General features: G+C 50.1%; 2 protein-coding genes across 5 annotated transcripts in view; both read left to right on the top strand.

The window, feature by feature from the left end:
- ZBTB16 (zinc finger and BTB domain containing 16) overlaps nt 1-19,115 on the top strand; it is a 204,719-nt gene that overhangs the window by 16,158 nt on the left and 169,446 nt on the right. The window lies entirely within an intron of this gene.
- Nucleotides 14,884-15,369, top strand: LOC113905834 (histone H2B type 1-like). The gene has a single exon (XM_027563688.1). The coding sequence runs from the start codon at nt 14,989-14,991 to the stop codon at nt 15,367-15,369; it is 381 nt and encodes a 126-aa protein (XP_027419489.1). The 5' UTR covers nt 14,884-14,988.

Raw genomic sequence — 19,115 nt, 5'->3', positions numbered from 1 at the left:
TGTGCGGGCTGGGGAGACCCCGCTCAGGATGCTTGGGATTTCAGCCCCTCTCTGGTTCTTGTCATATGTAAAGAGGGAATCATTGTGGTATGTTGCAGCCTTGAACTTTTGATTTATGCAGCGAGGGCGACTTAACCGTTTCCATGCCTGGGCGGCCGTGTGGTGACAAGCTCAGGGTGTGCGCCTAGGTGTTGGGGGGCGGAGGACAGAGCCCTCGTGCTGGCCAGCGGAGTGGCTGCTAGAACGTCAGAAGGACACTTTGCTTGCTTTTCCTTCCCGGGACATCTGGATGTTCAGGGGTGCTTGTTGCCTGTGGAAGGGTGGGAACCTGGGATGCTTTGCGTCTGCGATTGAACCTGGGTTTGAATCCATTCTCTGCCTGTTTGGAGCTCCGCGATAGATAGCCAGCCACCCGCTTCCTCATCTGCACCAGGAAGTTAATGATGTCAATTTCATGCATGCTGCCATGATGACGTTCCTAGGATGGTACACACGGGACCCCCGGGCCAGGCACGTGGCCTGGTCTCAGGGCACAGTGTTGGGAGGGACGTGCGTGTTCCCTTTTTGCTTATCGTAACATGGTTTGAAAAACGGGAGAGAATGGCAGAGCACTTTTTTTGAGTATCAAGACCATTTCTCTCCCTCATCACAGGCTAAAATCTTTATGGAAAGACTGCTTAGGTGGCTTCTCCTTCTGTCTTTTTCAACCTGTGAGTAACATTTGTAAATGTGACATTTGTGGAGAACAGCAGCGTTTGACCTCATTCTCGAGGTGAACTCTGGCCTGACTCTTTGAGAAGAGGCGTTTGTGAGTTGTCTGGCGAAAGGATAGATCGTCACTTTTGCTGCGGCCGCTGCCTTGCTAAAGGCCCCTGGTGACAAAGGGGTGAACTGCAACAGGGTCGCCAGGAAAGGATGGGCCTGGTGGGAGAGGGAGGGCTGGGACGGGATGCCTCTGGAACTGCGAAACAGTCCTGTCCCTCCGTCTCTGGCATTTATGGCATCGTTGACAGTAGTTCAAGGAAAAATAAAAATAAGTTGTTACCGACTGTGTGGTTGGGTGCAAAGAATGAAGGACAGGCGTGGTCAACGGTGGCGGCAACTGATGACCACGGTAACTCTCTGTTACCCAGAGTTTTGGGGAGTGGGGCCCTGGGTCGTTGCAGGGCACACACACTCTGGGAGGACGTTCTTACTCCCCTCAACCTTCTCTCCATCCTTTTACGTAAACAGCGGCTCCTGCCCCTCTTAGAGCAGGTGAAAGCTGCTTTGAGGGCGTTTGCAGAGCAGGGATTGGAAATGTTCGATGCAAAAGTGAAATCGTGACAGTTGTCCCCTCGATTCTCTGCTAAATTAAGGATCCGCTAACATTTCTGAGTCTACCTCCTTATATACCCCCACCCCCGTCCCCTTGGCAGAAGGGATAAAGCCGGTACCTAAAAACAATGTGAAGCCGCTGCTAAATCGAGTGACTCTAAAAACATTTTTCTTTCCTTGAAGTTGAGCGTGGAAAACCAGGGCTGGACTCTCGAGCGCTGCAGACCCATTTAGGGCCTGGGGCTGGCCCCTTCCTCAATTCCTAGCACAATGGTTTTCATTGCCACCGGCGTCCCCCCTTCCTTCCCCCCTTCATAATTATCCACTATTTTACTTTTTGTGTCCTGACAGCTACAGAGTGGGTTTTGTGTTTTGAGCTGAGTAGCTGCTAAATATTCCCCAGAAGCCAGATTCAATGGCTCGAGGGAGGGGATAGGCCAAATCTTGGCATCTCCTGTTGCAAAAAGTGAAAAATATTTCTGTTTGCAGTTAATTTTAGTGGCAAGCAGATCATGTTAACTGGATGTAATTGCTTCCAGATATGGCGGAGGGTTTTGTGTGTTGAGATGAAGGGTCTGGTAAGTGCTTACTTCCTGTGTAAATTAGCCTATTCCATTCAGGCTTTCATTCTGGCCAGCCCTGGATTCTGTCATTCTCCCATTTCCCCCCTCCCCAGCCCACAGCCTGGTGTGAGAAGCAGCTTGCTCTGTCTGTCCATCCGTCGGAGTACAATTCTTTTGTCACTTGGAGCCACTCACCTCTTGGTACTTGATGCGAATTTGCCCTTAAAATAAAGAGAAGGGTTTGAAAAGATGCCAGCCAGGCCTGCTTATTTCTGGGCAAAGGCAGATCTGCCAAACCCGGGGGCAGGTAGTCTGTATCTGCTGGTCCCATGGATGGTGTCCAGAACCCACAACTACTGGTTTTCCTTGGATTTTTTTTTTTCCCCTGCTGCCCGCTGACCCCTACTCTCACCTTGGAGAATACCTTTTTTCAAACTTCCTGAACAAAGCACACTCCAGTGGTTCTGAATCCCAGAAAAATGAAATGGCTATTGCAAGGAGTAGAAAGTTTGAGCCGTGGATTCCAGCCATGGAAGGTTCTCTTAGATACAAAGCCATCACTCTTGCAAAGCAGGTTGGACCAACACACACCTGCCCCTCCCTGAGAAACAGGAGAGGCAAATCCACCCAGGGAATCTTCTCCATGTTCCTGTGGGTTTCTAGGGTTGGAATCGAAGGAACAGTGTTAAGATTCATGTTCTCCTAAATTCCAGTTTTGTCCTGTGGCCGGTCCTATGTTCTTAGTGCTATTTGCATAAGAGATTGCTGTTTATCTTCCTTTATCAACTCCACTGATAACCCTTGTGGTCTGTTTAACAATCTATGAGGAGTAGGTTACTTGATAAATGCCAGTTTTTCCAATATGCAAAGATAAACCGTTGGGGTCCGGGTGAGGGGTGGAATGAGGAAGGAGAGACCAGGTGGGGAGCTCGAACCCTCCTTCAGATCGGGGTGGAAGCTTGTGAGGGCATCTGACGGCAGAAAACAGGTATGTTGTAAAACACAGCCGCCGCGTTTATCACCGTTTATCAGCTTCCTGCCCTCCTCTGCCTTTCTCCCCCTCCGTGTGGACAGGCAGCCTCTGAGAACGTTTCACTGAGTGGGCTGTCGAGGCCCGTGTTCATACAAGGTAGGAGAGGGTGTAGGTAATCTTTGCTTTTTTAGTTCCTGTCTTTTTGTCCATCCTCTCCCCCTCCCACAAGTTGTAGGCTGATAAGTAATGTGTGCTTACCAAAAACATGTAAATCTGAAATCTTCAAGCGATGGACTTTTCCTACCTGCCCTGAATTTGCTGCTTTAATCAGAGTGCCTGGTTGGGGAAGAAGTGAGGTGAAAACTTCTGACCCCATCGCCTCGTCAATAAGCTGTCTGAGAATCAAACAGAAGAGTTTGGACTGGCTGCTAAGGCTTGGAACCCAACTGATAGCTTTGTTTTGATGTCCTTGTAATGTTTGCAGATCACAGAGGGTACTATTTAGAGCAGGGGTATCTACGGGGACAGACTTACTGGGAAGTTGAAACAGTGAGCACAAAGTCCAGGAGATGCTGAAGATAGTGAAATACAGCCCAGGAATTGGGGTGGGGGTGGCAGGAAGGAGGCTCTCTGGGAGGTGATGGAAGTGGTGATCTCTAGGAACGATATGCAGTGATGGGAAGAATGCAAAGTTCAGAGTAAGACATCCTGGATGAAAACCCAGACTCCAGATTTACTAGCTGGATGCCTCGAACAAGTTACTTAGCCTTCTGTGCCCTTATTTCCTTGTTCTCTTTAAAAAAAAAAAAATGTGGCCAGTGTATACCTTTTAGGTGGTTATTTGGATAAAATAATGTTTAAAGAGGAAATTCCCTGGCAGGTCAGTGGATAAGACTTGATGCTTTCACTGCTGTGGGCCTGGGTTCCATCCCTGGTCAGGGAACTAAGATCCTACAAGCTGCATAGTATAGCCCCCCCCCAAAAAAAAAGGTATAACAGAGAGAAGGCACTGTATAAATAGGCATTACTGAGCCTTAGAACTAGGCCCTTAGAAGCCTTCTATTTTGGCCCAAGGGAGCAACGATGAAAGAAACCAGTGAAATCATTGGTTTCAGGCACTGCTAAATGGAAGGTAGTACTGACTGATCTTGTGCTAGCAGTTAGCAGGTGAAATAATAGATGAATAATTTGAGTGCTTCCCAGGTGGCTCAGTGGTAAAGAATCCCCGTGCCAATGCAGGAGACGCAGGTTTGATCCCTGAGTTGGGAAGAACCCCAGGAGAAGGAAATGGTAACCCACTCCGGCATTATTCCCTGGGAAATCCCATGGACAGAGGAGCCTCGTGGGCTGCAGTCCAGGGGGTCGCGAAAGAGTTGAACGCGACTTAGTAATTAAGCAAACAAACAAATTTGAGCGCATAGTGAATATGAAGGTCTCCATTTGTGAAGTGCTACTTGCAAAGAAGCTTCTGTATCTAATAAGTGATCACTTAATCCTCTGATGTGGCCCAGGGCCCAAGCATTTTGGAAATCTTTCGGAATCCTTTCTGCAGCCTGTGCCACATTCTTTTGCGTCGTCTTCTGGGAGGGTAGATTTGACTTTTGGAAATGGTCAAAATAATTCAGTGACAAATCTGGTGAGTATAATATGTGATGACATGGGTGACTGTGGCTGACTCTGAAGGCAGATTTTTGGAGAGAGTGTCTAGAGAGGGCATGTCAGCTCAGCCCAGGGTGCGTGGGGCCTTACTTCTTGGGTGGGAGGTGAACAGGGCCAAGGGACTTGTGACTTCCAACCACCAATGACCCCGAAGGAGTCGCTGCCACTGACTGTGCCCCCACCCTCACCCACCCCCTCGAGGCCTGGGCCAGACTCATCTCATTGCTGGAGTGTTTCTGCATTTGTGGTTTGGCCTCCTGTGAGTTTGGGCTCCCAAGAGGCACTTCTGGTGTTAAAAAAAAAAATCTAGCCCATCACGAGTCAGTGTTGCTGGGAGTCAGGAAGAATGGATTGAGTTTGGACATACATTCTCCTCGTTTGGACATATATTTTCCTGAAGCGATTCTCTTTAGGCTTTAGGGGCCCCAGTGAATCCTGACTTCCGTCTCTTGGGAAGGTTAAAGGAACTCGTGTGTTAAAATCCTGTGCTGGTGCCCAGCACATCCTCAGTGTGGCAAGTCCCCTTTTCTGACATCCTTACTTGTCCTCAACACCACGAGGCTGGAGGGAGGAATATTTGACTTGCCTTTCCATGGGAACCACCACTGGCTATCTGTCAGTCCCATTCACCTTGGGATTGTCCGTCAGACCTGGATCTTTTGTGACCTGGCTGTGCAGGGGGTCGGAGAGGGGGGCAACGCTCAGACCCTCTCCTTCTCTCTCCTCGCTTTCTATATTATTTATAGTAAAACATATTAGGACCGAGTGTTAAAGAGGAAGGATGAGTCATTGCATTGAAACCATTGATGACATAAATAAAAGCAAAATGCTTACTATGTGTTTTGTGCAGTATTTAAGGCCAGGTGGTGCTAATTTGAATGCTCCCCGACTGGGTCTGTGAAAGTATACATATGTGGGAAAAAATTCAGGTTTAACCAGAGGGAAGTTGGTTATTGAAAATCTATTTCGGTATCTGCTTTCTCCCTTTTATTTACTTCCGATCCATATTCAAATCCTGGTTGTCATCCTTCCTAATGAGAGAGACTGGCTTATTCTCTCGCTAGGATTGGTTTATTTCTGGAAGGTTGAGGAATGGTGCAAGGGGGGTTCTGTGTGCCCCCAGTCTTCACCCTTCTTCTCACCTGCTGTGGAGGGAAAGCTCTCAGAACCCTCACCTGCCTCCCAGCTGTGGGTTCTCAAGGTGACCAGTAATCATAGACCGATAGACCGGGAAGGACCCATACATTGTTTATTTCGGCATGCTCATTTAGGATGTAAAATATGGAGGTTCAGAGAGGTGCTGTGATTCACTCAAGATCACGTAGCACATTAGTAAGGACTAGAATCCATATCCCTGCCTACTTTAATTCCTTCTTCACAAACCTCCCTGTGACTGCCGGGGTCTGCTCCCTGCTTCTACCCCCAAGGAGGAGTTAAAGTAGGGTAAGAATAGAATCTGACTTAAGGGCAGTTTCAGATCTTTGGCTGTGTGGCGTGGATTTTTGCCATGGTGACTGGCTTTGTGGGGGTGCTTATTAACCTCTTTCCTGCTCAGGCCGAGTGGACTAGTGTGCACTGAATTCTTTAGGTTTGCAGGTGGTGCACTGCTTTGGGGTTTTGAGTATTGGTAAGACTCAATATTTGAGTATTGAGTATTGGACTTGCCCTTGAGGAGCTTATAACTTGAGCAGTTGAGTTAAAATACTGCAAATGTGTATGAGTAGGTTGATAACTAGGAGAGAAAGTAGAAAATGGAAAGATTATGGCAGATATACAGGGAAAAAAAAAACACAAGGCAATTCGGAGATGAAATGCCTTCCACCTGGAGGGATTCATTTTTAATTAAAAAAATTTTTTTTGTTGTTGCACACTTACTGTGTGAGGGGCCCCAGATTAGGCCCCTGGAATTCAGTGGTGCACAAGACAAGAGGGTCTGGCCTTGTGGGGCTTTCTGGATGGGGGAGAAATGTAGCTAGTGTTCTTTGGAAAAACTGTGGGGTTGCAATGGTGGTAAATGCTGGGATCCTGGATAATACAACTCTCTTTGGCTGGAATGAGGGTGGTTAATACTGGAATGGTAGGCTGGGGTCAGGTGGGGGTGCCAGAAAGTGCCAGGCCAGGGAGGGGACAAGGCAGGGTGGAAGGATGGGGAGAACACCGGCGGCCTGAGGACGGATTGTCGCGCAGCCGCGTGTAGACTCCGATCTTGGCCACACGCCCGAAACACCGTCAGCTGTGGTTTCCTCATCTACGGTGGGGTTATCATGCGGGATGTCATGGGGGCTCGCCTGAGGATTTCAGATAATGCAGTTAACACACTCTGCCCGGGACCTGGACCAAGGTAGTTGCTCAATAAACCTAACTGTTGTTAGTTCGGGGACTTTATCCTGGGGCAGTTGAGAGCCTCTGAAGGTGTTTGAGCAGGAAAGTGGCAAGGTCCAAGCTGTCCCGGCTGGTCGTCTTGTCCCCCGGTGTCCTGGCTCCCAAGCTACCCCAGCTCTGTTTCTGCCTTCAGGTCTGCAAAGGAGTTTGTTTACGGTTACTCATCAGCCCCTCTCCCTGCGTCTTGCACCCAGCATCTACCAAGATGGAATGACGTGACATGAAATGGACCGTTGCCACCTCTTCTCGGTGGGCGGAGGGACTGGGAGAGGCCCTGGGGAGAGGGGACTGCAGCCCTGGGATCAGAGGAAACAACACCATGAAAAGCTGGCCAGCCGGACTGTTACCGGCTGTCTGACGCTCTTTTAATAGAAACCTGAAGGTCTGAGCTCAGTCTAACCGTCCGCGCCCCGCTTGCCTGCCTGATAGCGAGTGGAGGGCCCGTATCTCCCGTGGGCCAGTCTGGGCTGTGGTTGCAGCCGAAGCCCGTGTCTGCAGAGCGACAGCGGCTGGGGGAGATAAGGGCTGCGTTGTGTAAGAGGGGCTCGGTCTGTTGGCCCCGCGGCTCCCAGCCCCTGGTTAACTGCTAACCTCAACGGAGGAGTGGGCCCTTGCTGGGAAAGGCCGTTCCAGGGCCCCTCGCTGGTTCCACTGATGCCTTTTTGTGGTTGGATAAAGGAAGCTCATGTAGGCCGCCCACAGTGCACACTTGGGCTTGGGCTACGGCTGTTTGCTTGTTTTGTTTTTCTCCTTTGTCTTTCTTAAAAAAGAGAAGCTGAAAGGGGGACAGTCTTGCTTGGCACCTACCGCCCATAGCCCAAAACGACGGAAAACAAGCAGTTCCTAAACCAGGCGGGAAAAACATCCTCCTTCCCTGCCTGATATCCCCGGGTCCCTAGAGGCCAGCTTGGAGAATTCGGTTTGGGGGCTTGACCGGAGGGGGCCTTCCTTGGTGACTCAGCGGTAAAGAATCCAGCTGCCAGTGCAGGAGATGCAGGTTCAATCCCTGGGTTGGGAAGATCCTCTGGAGGAGGAAATGGCAACCCACTCCAGTATTCTTGCCTGGGAAATCCCATGGATAGAGGAACCCAGTGGGCTACCGTCCATGGGGTCGCGGAAGAATAGGACACAACTTGGCAACTAAACCACAATGACAACTTGACTAGAAGCCCCCGTCCTGGAACCTCAACCCCAGGCCAGCTTTTCTACTATCCCAGTGGCTGGGTCCAGGGAACCGCGGTAGAAAATAATTGTACTTTGCTTGCCTTCTTCTTTCCGTCTTTCCCAGCCACTTTCAAGATGGATAAGTGAGCCATAGCGTGTGTCTGTTCCCCGCTCTTGAAAGGATGATGGGGTCTAGCGTCCTGGCTTCTGGCGTTGCCCTGTTGTGATGGGTGATAGGCTAGAAAGGACTTTGGTGGCCAGCCCCCATTCTGAGGCTCTCGTGTGTTCCATGCCCCCGAGTCTCTCCATGGACCCCTCAGGGCAGGGATGTTGCTGTTCCCTGAGCAGCCAATGCTTCTTGCAGAGAGTTCTTACAGCCCCACCACTACTTCTGCTCTTTGGAGTCACAAAGACTCTGGGCCACAGCCTTTGAGATCTTTGTAGGATAGCTACGTGTCTTCCTTACTTAGGCAGTGGTTTGCCATATACCATGATTTTAGTTCACTTCATCATTCTCATAACACTGTTTTAGGTGCTTCTGGATTTGTCAGTTTTATATCACTGCAGACATCAGAAGGGTTGTATGCACTGACATGAGCAGGTGAAGAACCAGACACTCACCTCCGTTGTTTGAGATGTTATACTTCTATTAATGGGTCTTCCGAGTGTCTGCCTTCTGTTCTTTCCTCTGGCTGCCCTGAGGTTATTTCCCTTGTTCTTGGCTGTCTGATTGCTCCCAGAGACTTCAGTGATTTTTCTTTTTGTAGGGAAGGTCACTGGGGGTAGCAGGAACTAGGGGTTGGATGGGAGATGATCTCTCTGAATATTAGCTAGAACGGATGGTCATTTGCAGGCTTGGTGGTTGCTGTGTGCCCACTGCAGGGGTCTGGCTCAGGGATAGTCAGGGGAGGGCAGGTGGTGATTTAAAAGATTCGAGGTGGTGGCTTATATTGATTTTAGCTTATCTGACCCTTTAGCTAGAGGCTGCTCTTCCCTCAAAGTGTCTTACTAGCTGTAAGTTAAAGCAACAGAGAAATGTATATCATCCCTTTCTTTGCATTAATTAGGACTGGGAAATTCATTATTTAGAGTAATAAGCGCTTCTGAGGAGGGAGACTTTGAACCAGTTTAGAGATCTGTGGCCAGACTGTGGGATTCCCAGGTAGCAAGTGGAGATGAGGGTGAGAGAGTTGATGAGACATGAGTAGGGAGAAGGAGGGATGAAGGGTCAGAAAGGAGAAGCATCCAGAGCCCTGTGCAGCCTAGCAGGGATCAGACGCCCTTCTCCAAGGGGGCCCAAGTTAGCAGTCCTGGGAGCAGACTGATCCTGGGTCTTCTAGAAATGTTGCTCTCTAGGTTTAAAATACAGTGTTTAGATTAACTGCAGCTCCGGCATGTCGTCTAGTTAGCCAAGGGTTAAATTGTACATTCCCCCCTTTTAATCATAAAGCCAGTTACAGATTTGCCCTGGAGCCGGGTCTTCCTGCTTTGGTGGGCGAGTCTAGAGGACCTACCAGAATGATCAGTCTGAACTCCAAAACCCTAACTCTTTGTCTGAATTCCAAAACCCTAACTTACATGCAGAATACATCATGAGAAACACTGGGCTAGAAGAAGCATAAGCTGGAATCAAGATTTCTCCTGGCACAAGCCGGGAGAAATATCAATAACCTCAGATATGCAGATGACACCACCCTTATGGCAGAAAGTGAAGAGGAACTAAAAAGCCTCTTGATGAAAGGGAAGAAGGAGAGTGAAAAAGTTGGCTTAAAGCTCAACATTCAGAAAACGAAGATCATGGCATCTGGTCCCATCACTTCATGGGAAATAGATGGGGAAGCAGTGGAAACAGTGTCAGACTTTATTTTTGGGGGCTCCAAAATCACTGCAGATGGTGATTGCAGCCATGAAATTAAAAGACGCTTACTCCTTGGAAGGAAAGTTATGACCAACCTAGATAGCATATTGAAAAGCAGAGACATTACTTTGCCAACAAAGGTCCGTCTAGTCAAGGCTATGGTTTTTCCAGTGGTCATGTATGGATGTGAGAGTTGGACTGTGAAGAAAGCTGAGCACCGAAGAATTGATGCTTTTGAACTGTGGTGCTGGAGAAGACTCTTGAGAGTCCCTTGGACTGCAAGGAGATCCAACCAGTCCATTCTAAAGGAGATCAGCCCTGGGATTTCTTTGGAAGGAATGATGCTAAAGCTGAAACTCCAGTACTTTGGCCACCTCATGCGAAGAGTTGACTCATTGGAAAAGACTCTGATGCTGGGAGGGACTGGGGGCAGGAGGAGAAGGGGACAACAGAGGATGAGATGGCTGGATGGCATCACCGATTTAATGGACGTGAGTTTGAGTAAACTCCGGGAATTGGTGATGGACAGGGAGGCCTGGCATGCTGTGATTCATGGAGTCGCAAAGAGTCAGACACGACTGAGTGACTGAACTGAACTGAACCATGATGATTCTGTTCTGAAGCTGTGGAGTCAAGGGCGAGTGAATGGGTAGTGACCCCTTTCCCCCCAGGAATTCTCTGGAAGTTATGTTTTGGATGAAACCTGTGATAACTAGCTTTTTTCCTTGCTGGTTTATCCTAGAATGGAGGCTGTGGCCTACAGAACAGTGCATTTTTCATCTAGACCCAGGCCTTAACACAAGTATACCTGAAACTGAAGTTTCAGCAGAACTTTATCTGTATTATATGTTATGGGCGCTGATATTTTCTCTTCTGTTTATCTCTCCTGTTTCATTTGACATTTGTTAATCAAGACCCACTAATGGACTGTTACCATAGTTTAAAGAACTCCCTAATAAAGTGAGGATTTAGCCATGGGTATTCAATTCAAAAGACATTTACTGAGCACCTGCTGTGTGCTGGGTGCTTACCAAGTGTTGTGAGGTAGCACACGGCTGTTAATAAAGCCTCTTAAGAGCTCACAGTAAAACATATGATAGCCACACACATGTATATGGCTCTGTGTGTGTGTGTTTATCAGAGATATGCTCAATTATTGTATTAGTGAGATACTAGGGGAGCACAGGAGAGGAATTGAACAGTTCTGATTGAAGCTTCAGGAGGGATTCATGGAGGAGGTGTCATTTGGCTGGTCTTGGATGATGGCAAGGATTTGGAGAAGTAGAGATAGATATTGCCATTTCTAGCTGGGAAGTGAGAAAAGGTGACTGACCGTGTATGTATTTGGGCAGGTGGCCCACAGACAGCTCAGTGAGCTGGAGTGGGGGATGGACATGGGATGAATGGGAGAGCAGGCAGAAAAAATGGATCAGGGCCAGGTCTTGAAGCTCTTTGAATGCCAGGCTAGCAGTTCTGGGCAAGGCTGAGTTGGTTGGAGGTTGGGTAACTGAGATTTTCGTAGAAGACACACCTGGGAGAGGAGAGGCCATAAAGTCGCTCAGGATGCTAACCCCACTCTGTTGTTATCCAGCCTTCTCTTGAGTATTTGGGAGTGGGATGGAAGTGGTGTAGAGCTTTACGAGCAGCTTTGATTGGATGCTGGCTTTTCCCCCAAAGTTCTTTCCCATCCTAACTCCTTCCCACAGTCCACACCCCACTTTGGGAGAGAGAACTGTCTCTTTGGGGCTTCCCTGGTGGCTCAGACAGTTAAGAATCTGCCTACAATTTAGGAGATCTGGGCTAAATCCCTGGGTCAGGAAGATCATCTGGAGAAGGGAATAGCTACCCACTCCAGTATTCTTGCATGGAGGGTCTCATGGACAGAGGGGCCTGGCAGGCTACAGTCCATGGGATTGCAAAGAGTCGGACGCAACTGAGCAACACTCACTGCCTCATGGAGCCGCCTGGTCAGTGACACTGAATGGGCCCCCTTAGACCTGGCGCACACCTGTCCTTTCTCACATTCAATCTCTACTCTTGGCAAACATGATGCAGCAGCTCAAACTCAGCCCTGGGCCTTCCAGGAGAGCAGGGTTTGGAATGAAAGTGCTTTTGTTTGGGGCGTTTTCTACTCCCCCACCCCCATCCCTGCCAGACCTGAGTTGTCCTCTTTCTCTGTGGTCTCCAACCCAGGCCTCCGTGGAAGCTCCTTCTCACCGTTTGCCACCCCCACCCCCCACCTTGCCCCGACAAGTGTTTCTAAGCGTTTCTAAATATACACCATTTCAGGATAAGCTGCACGGCCTTCTTACCAGGCTGTTTGGGCTCGCGTTTCGTCTCCCCAGCTACCGCACAGGTTCTGTGAGGGCGGTGATGGTGGTTTATCCATCCTCTGTCCCTCAACTACCTGATGCCTTGCTGAACATGTGGCAGTGATTCCATAAATTACAGCTAAGTGGGCACCTGCTCTGGAGTAAGCCCTTCATGAGCGTGAATATACTTCATCCTCCCAACCACCCACGGGGGTGGGTGCTGGGGTTTTTAAGAAATAATTTTATTTATTTATTTTTGGTCGTGCTGGGTCTTCGTTGCTGCTCGGGGGCTTTTCTCTAGTTGGGGTGAGCAGGGGGCTACTCTTGGTTGCGGTGCGTGGGCTTCTCTTGTGGAACCTGGGCTGTGAGTGCGGGGGCTTCAATAGGTGAGGCTCACCGGCTCAGTTGCTTCTCGGCATGTGGAATCTTCCTGCACCAGGGGTCAGACTCATGTCCCCTGCTTTGACAGGTGGATTCTTGTCCACTGTGCTACCACGGAAGTCCCAGGTGCTGTTGCAGAAATGCTTGGGCTTCCAGGTTCCCTCTCCTCAGCTTTGGACTTAGGTTTTCCTGCCCCAGGATGCTCCTTGGTTTATCTCCATCCTGCCTTCATCAGGGTGACTGTGCTGATGCTCTTATTTCAAAGGCTGCCTGTGACCTCCTAGTTCTCGAAAGCAGTGTACCTTCCTGGACTCTGTAACATCAACCCCCCTGCCCATCCGCCTCAAGATTCCTGAAGCTCCCTCCCTAGAGGCAGTGTGATCTACTACGTGACTTCTGCAGGATCTCTGCTTGCCTTTATTTAAAATCTTCGTTGGTGAACTTTTTTATTAAAATTTTTTTTTGAGAAAACTGAAGTGTAGTTGATATACAGTGTTGCGTTACTTTCAGGCGTACAGCAAAAGTAAATCAGTTACACACACACACATTCTTTTTCAGATTCTTTCCAGCTGTAGATTGTTAGGTGATACTGAATACAGTTCCCTGTGGTGTACGGTAGGTCCTTGTTGGTTGTCTGTTTTCTACATGTCTTTGCCTCTTGCCGAGGGGCAGACACTTTGGTCCCCATGGCCTGCTTCCTCGTCTGCCAAGTGCTGGTAGCGTCTCCTCTTCACAGCAGAGGCGGGTGGGGGCTGTCACCGTGTGTCCGTGGTGGCTGAAGGTGGCCCTGAGACGATGTCCCGGCTGCTGCCCCTCTCTCCAGTCTCCTCCTTGGCCATCTCCTGGTTTCTGTGGTCTGCTCTCTGTGGAAGACTTCCAGATCTCTGTCGCTGGTATGTTTGTCTTCCCTGTGTTGCACGCGTGCCTTTCTAGCTGCCTGCTGGGTACACGAGTCCTGCCAGAAACTAGAACTTGGTGTGTACGGCTGAGTTCAGCACTGCCCCTCTGGCATCTCCTCTGTGTCCTCAAGTTCTGCCAGAGGCTCTGCCCCCTTCTTCAGACCGTGGCATTGTCTGTGTCCCCTGCCTTCCCTTTGCCTCTCTGGCTCATCTCCTCCCTCTCGATCGAATGGATATCGCAGCCTCCCAACCGGCCTTCCTGCCATGCCCCTGACCGTGGCTTATCACCACATCCTCCCCATCAGAGCTCTGAGCATGCTGCTGCCCTGCTCAAAACCCACAGTGGCCATTACCTCTTTCTGAAGCAACTGGAGAATTCTTAGCTTGGTGTTCAGAGCCATCAGGGATCCTAGATTCCAGCTACGTTTCTATGCTTCTTCCCTTTCTCAGCACGCGCCTTAGGACATATGCCCCTCAAGCGGAGGGACCGTGTTTTACATGTCTGAGTTATAACCTTTTAGCCCATCATCCAGCACATGGAGGCTCAGTACATGTTACTATTGCATCAGACTCATTCCTTCAATTGCTGTAACTTCTCCACTCATCACAGCAGGGCCAGAGATTTCAAATTCAGTCACAAATGCTATCTCCTCCCAGCCTTTCTTGGTGCATCCTCCCCTTGGCTGCCAGTGGGAAATAAGATGCCCTCGGAAACCTCCCATGCAAAGGGGTATAGATAAAACTTGATGCTTATTATCTCTGTTCATTTCTTCCCTCCGACATCCTTTCTGAGTACCATCTGGGTGCTCTTCAGTTCCATAGCCATCCCTCCTCCTCTCCTCTTTCCCCCAAGTCCAGTGCCATGCCCTGGATATTGTAAATGTTCCACGAATCTTGTTGCGTAGTGAACTGGAGGTTGTCTGATGAATGGTGGCATTATTATGAAACGAGTGGGCTGAGCTTTCTGAATATCTGCAGTGTAGTACTAAGGGTTTATTTCAGTTCAGTTCAGTTGCTCAGTCATGTCCGACTCATTGTGACCCCATGGACTGCAGCATGCTAGGCTTCCCTGTCCATTGCCAACTCCCAGAGCTTACTCAACCTCATGTCCACTGAGTCGGTGATGCCATCCAACCATCTCATCCTCTGTCGTCCCCTTCTCCTCCTGCCTTCAATCTTTCCCAGCATCAGAGTGTTTTCAAATGAGTTAGTTCTTCGCATCAGGTGGCCAAAGTATTGGAGCTTCAGCTTCACCATCAGTCCTTCCAATGAATATTCAGGACTGATCTCCTTTAGAATGGACTGGTTGGATCTCCTTGCTGTCCAAGGGACTCTCAAGAGTCTTCTCCAACACCACAGTTCAAAAGCATCAATTCTTTGGTGCTCAGCTTTCTTTATAGTCCAACTCTCATATCCACTTGAAAGACCTTGAAGATTTTTTCAAGATCTTTCTGTGTTGCTGGGTGTTGTCATTATAGCCATGCCTGAACCGGCTAAGTCTGCTCCTGCCCCTAAAAAGGGCTCTAAAAAAGCTGTGACCAGGGCCCAGAAGAAGGACGGCAAGAAGCGCAAGCACAGCCGCAAGGAGAGCTACTCCGTGTATGTGTACAAGGTGCTGAAGCAAGTCCATCTGGACACCGGCATCTCGTCCAAGGCCATGGGAATCATGAACTCCTTCGTCAACGACATTTTCGAGCGCATCGCTGGCGAGGCATCGCGCCTGGCGCATTACAACAAGCGCTTGACTATCACATCCAAGGAGATCCAGACCGCCGTGCGCTTGCTGCTACCTGGGGAGCTGGCCAAGCACGCCGTGTCCGAGGGCACTAAGGCTGTCACCAAGTGTACCAGCTCCAAGTAAATATAATATGCCTAGCCGCTGTTAACGGAGAAGGCAATGGCACCCCACTCAAGTACTCTTGCCTGGAAAATCCCATGGATGGAGGGCCTGGTGGGCTGTAGTCCATGGGGTCGCTAAGAGTCGGACACGACTGAGCGACTTCACTTTCACTTTCACATCCATACATGACTACTGGAAAAACCATAGGAGTTAGAGATAGTTAAATGGCATGTCCATCACTCAATGGACATGAATTTGAACAAATTCCAGGAGATAGAGGAGGACCAGCCCATGAGCTCACAAAGAGTTGGACACGATTTAGTGACTGAACAATCACAACAGCACCTAAGGGTTAGCCATCAAGGCAAAGCTGGTAGTAAAAAGAAAACCCAGAAAGTGGTCCCGGGCTTGGGGACTGTCGAAGCAGAACTATCTTTGCTTGGAGCTTTTTCTTTTATCTTTTCTTTTTTCTGTCTGCTTTCCTCCACCCCTTTTTTGATTGGTGCCAAATTTGTCCTAATTGGCATCTTTATTATGGCAGGAATCGGCCAGGCAGCAGCAAGGGCTGGGGTGTGCAAACACTGTGTAAAGGAGGGGGGTGGCTGGGAATGTGGATACAGTGCCTTGTTGTGTAAGCGCAGGCATACAGTATACAACTGCCTGCCTTTACCCACTAGGTGACAATGAGCAGGCCCCCGGGGCCAAGAGCCACGAGCCCCTACAACTGGATCCTCCTCTTCCCTCACCCTCCAGCACCCCCAGAGGAGATCCACATTCCAGTGAGCAGCAATCCTTGGAGCAAAGGTGTCAGGGAGAGCTTTGCTGGGAAGGGTGGCAGGGCCCAGGGGGTGGACATTCGCTGGTTCCTCTGGGGATTCCCTGTGGGTTAAGGGAACCAAGAAGGGGCTGATCCTGAAGGGAAGGACTCGTACAAGGACTCACACTGGTACCACTGCACTGAGTTCCATACCATCACTCCAGTAAGAGTGCTGAGACTGTGGCTTTTCTTCCTCCCAGTGCCCAGCCTGGCACAAGGTGGTGACCTGTGATGTGTTCAGTGGGTTGAGTTGTAGAGGGCGTCTCTGATCCCCAAGACCTGGGGGTAGGGATCAGCCTGCTCTCAGCTACTAGAAATTGTCCCTGTTCAAGACTAGGCATAGACGGGGAGAGGCAGAGGCTGCTGAGCTAGCTGGTGAGGAGGCAGAGGGGAGGACCATCTGGCTCTTGTCCTGAAGGGCTCGGTGGGGAATCATCCTTTTGCACCTGAGTTTGCCAGAGTGCTGTGTGTTCTCTGCTGGCCTGGCGAACCTGATGAGAGGGGCAGGGAGGCTGGACGGCTCCTTCCCTTTTCTGTCCTTTTCGACTTGGCAAGTAAGTCCCAAAGTGTTTGCATTGTAAAGGTCCACGGGTTTTATAGGCACCCGGATGGCAGGTGCAGGTCTCTTAACTCCACGCACAGCCTCCCTGGGGCATCCGGCCAGGCTCAGGGCAGGAAATGGCTGATTCTGGGTCACTTGGCGGCTCTTGTTTGCTGCTGAGATTGTTCCTGTAATCAAGATCTTAGATCTGGAAGGGACACGAAGAGATGATCTAGTTCAGCTTGTGGCCTTCGGGCCTGAAAAGCGGTGCTGATAGTCTCGTGCCCATTTCACGGGCAGGTACCTGAAGGCCCAGCGTGATGGCGTGCCCTTAGGTCATTCAGCATGGCTCTGTCCGATCTTCTCTTCCGTCCCCTGCCGTGACATGCTGTGGATGGTTGTGGATGAGGTACTGTCTCCCTGGTGAGGTATATTTTCGGTGGGGTGAAGCCATTCTTGTCATTCGATGCCTGAGAGGGCCAGGAAGAAAGCCCTTGCTTTATTTCTAGGGGCCTGATGCAAAGAGCGGGTGGGAAGACAGGGTGGCCTCTTGAACTTTGGGGTTTCTCTGAGTTGAGGCCTTGCCTAGCTGGCCCTGGGAGGCTGTTGGTGGTTTGGGAAGCGAAGGAGGGAAGTGTGGCCTAGCCAGAGAGCTCCCGGGCTCCTGTCCGCCAGCCCCACATCACAGAAATGCCTGGACTTTCCGGTGATCAGAAGGTAGTTTTAGAGAGCCTGTGTGGTTGAGCCCTTGTCTGGGGCTTGTCTGAGGTCTGGGTAAGAACTTCCCTGTCCATGGCTTAGAGACTCAGGCTTTATGGTCCCTCCATCCTGGGAAGCTCATTGGCAAACTTAAAAAAGGACTTCATTTTCTTAGATGCCATGTGGACCAGCCCCAGGCTGTCAGTGAGAAAGTTCTGAGACCTTGGCTTTCCTGGCCGAGATAGGGGTGTGTGCCCCATGGCTGTCTGCCCTTTCTTATAACTAATATTTCTACCAAATTCTCAGATTCTTTCTGCCTTTTTTTTTTCCCCCTGCAGCATTTTATCTTTGTGGGAAGTTTAAGCAAAATGTATCTGACTTTGTTGTTTCTGCTTATTTGTTTTGTCCTCCAAGTTTCAGGTTTTATCCCCCGCTCCCTCCCAAGGTGGAGTTAGTGGAAATTACAGTGGGTGTCATGGGGTGGTTAAAGGTCCTTACGTCTTTGTCCTCCTACCTGGCTGCAGAGAAGACAAGCTACAGGCATTTAATAGAGGACCTTTCATCATATTGTTGCGTCTTTCCCTAAGCTCTGTCAAATAGCCAATAGATGTGAATTCTCCTAACCTGTTTGTGCCAACTTCCGCCACTGCCTTGCTGACCAGCTCTGGGCTGAGCGTCTCCCGTGTGGGGTTTGGCCTCTGTTTCTGGGTATGAGGGTTGGGTTGCTACTTCTGTACTTCCTTGTGCCTTTTTCCTTTTTCCTAATCTTATCTTTCTTTCTTTGCTTGATGTTTTCTTGTAATTATGTAACTGTACCCAGTGTGATACGGTTGGTTCCTTTCTGCTTCTGTAGCTTCCCGGGATGGTGTCCTGTGGCTGTGATCAGGGTGGACTCCAGTCTCTCCGCCCACTCCCCTTCTCCTTGCTTTTGTCCAGTTGACTGGACAAAGAGAACAAAACCAAATGGCCTCCCCTCCCCCCTCTCCTCAACCAGTCATGCACTGGTGTTCTGAGCTGATCTTCCTGCAGCCATTGAAACACGTGCTTAAATGCCTCAAAGTCACTGAGACTGGCCAAGCCCGTGCACCCCTCCTCCCTGACACCCCCAGACCAGCCAGGGTCTTCCTGCCCCATGGTACCCCGTGGGTGTGGGGCCGTGCAGCGCCCCTGAGGCTCTGCTGACCGGCAGCTCTGTTACAGTCGAGGAGCTGGAGGGCCGGGGCTGGGACAGGTCAGCCAGGCCTCTTTTATTTACAGTACTCTCTTTCACGGCCCCAGTGAAACGGGAGCCCCGAGAGGCTGCAGTGAAAGGGTACTGTGTTTGTGCACTCAGGCCTTCCAGGGCTTGCTACAGAAGGTGGGGGCACCCGGAGCTCTGAAGGGCTTTTTGTCACCAGCAGTTTGGCCTGGGCTCGCCGAGGGCGAGAGTGCGAGGGTCGCCGCTGGGATTCTGAGCCTGTGCGTGTGGAGACAGCTCTGGGCTGCTCCTTAGGGCTAATTCTGCGGTCTGGGGGTGGGGGCGGGGGCAGGGGCGGCACTGCACATCTTGATCCTCTCAATTTTATTGTAGCAAAGCCTTCCTTTCTCCTCAGGGTTTCTCCTAGTGGGCCCCTGGTCTCACAGGAGCTATGGTTGGGAGTAAAGTGTAGAGGGGACCCCAGTCTCCTCCCCAACTCTCCTCTCTCCAAAGAACAATTTCATGGGCAGCGA

Source organism: Bos indicus x Bos taurus, chromosome 15 (genome assembly GCF_003369695.1).
Source record: "Bos indicus x Bos taurus breed Angus x Brahman F1 hybrid chromosome 15, Bos_hybrid_MaternalHap_v2.0, whole genome shotgun sequence".
Classification (NCBI taxonomy): domain Eukaryota; kingdom Metazoa; phylum Chordata; class Mammalia; order Artiodactyla; family Bovidae; genus Bos; species Bos indicus x Bos taurus.
Note: the sequence above shows the minus strand (reverse complement) of the source record. Positions and strands in the feature narration are given on the sequence as shown.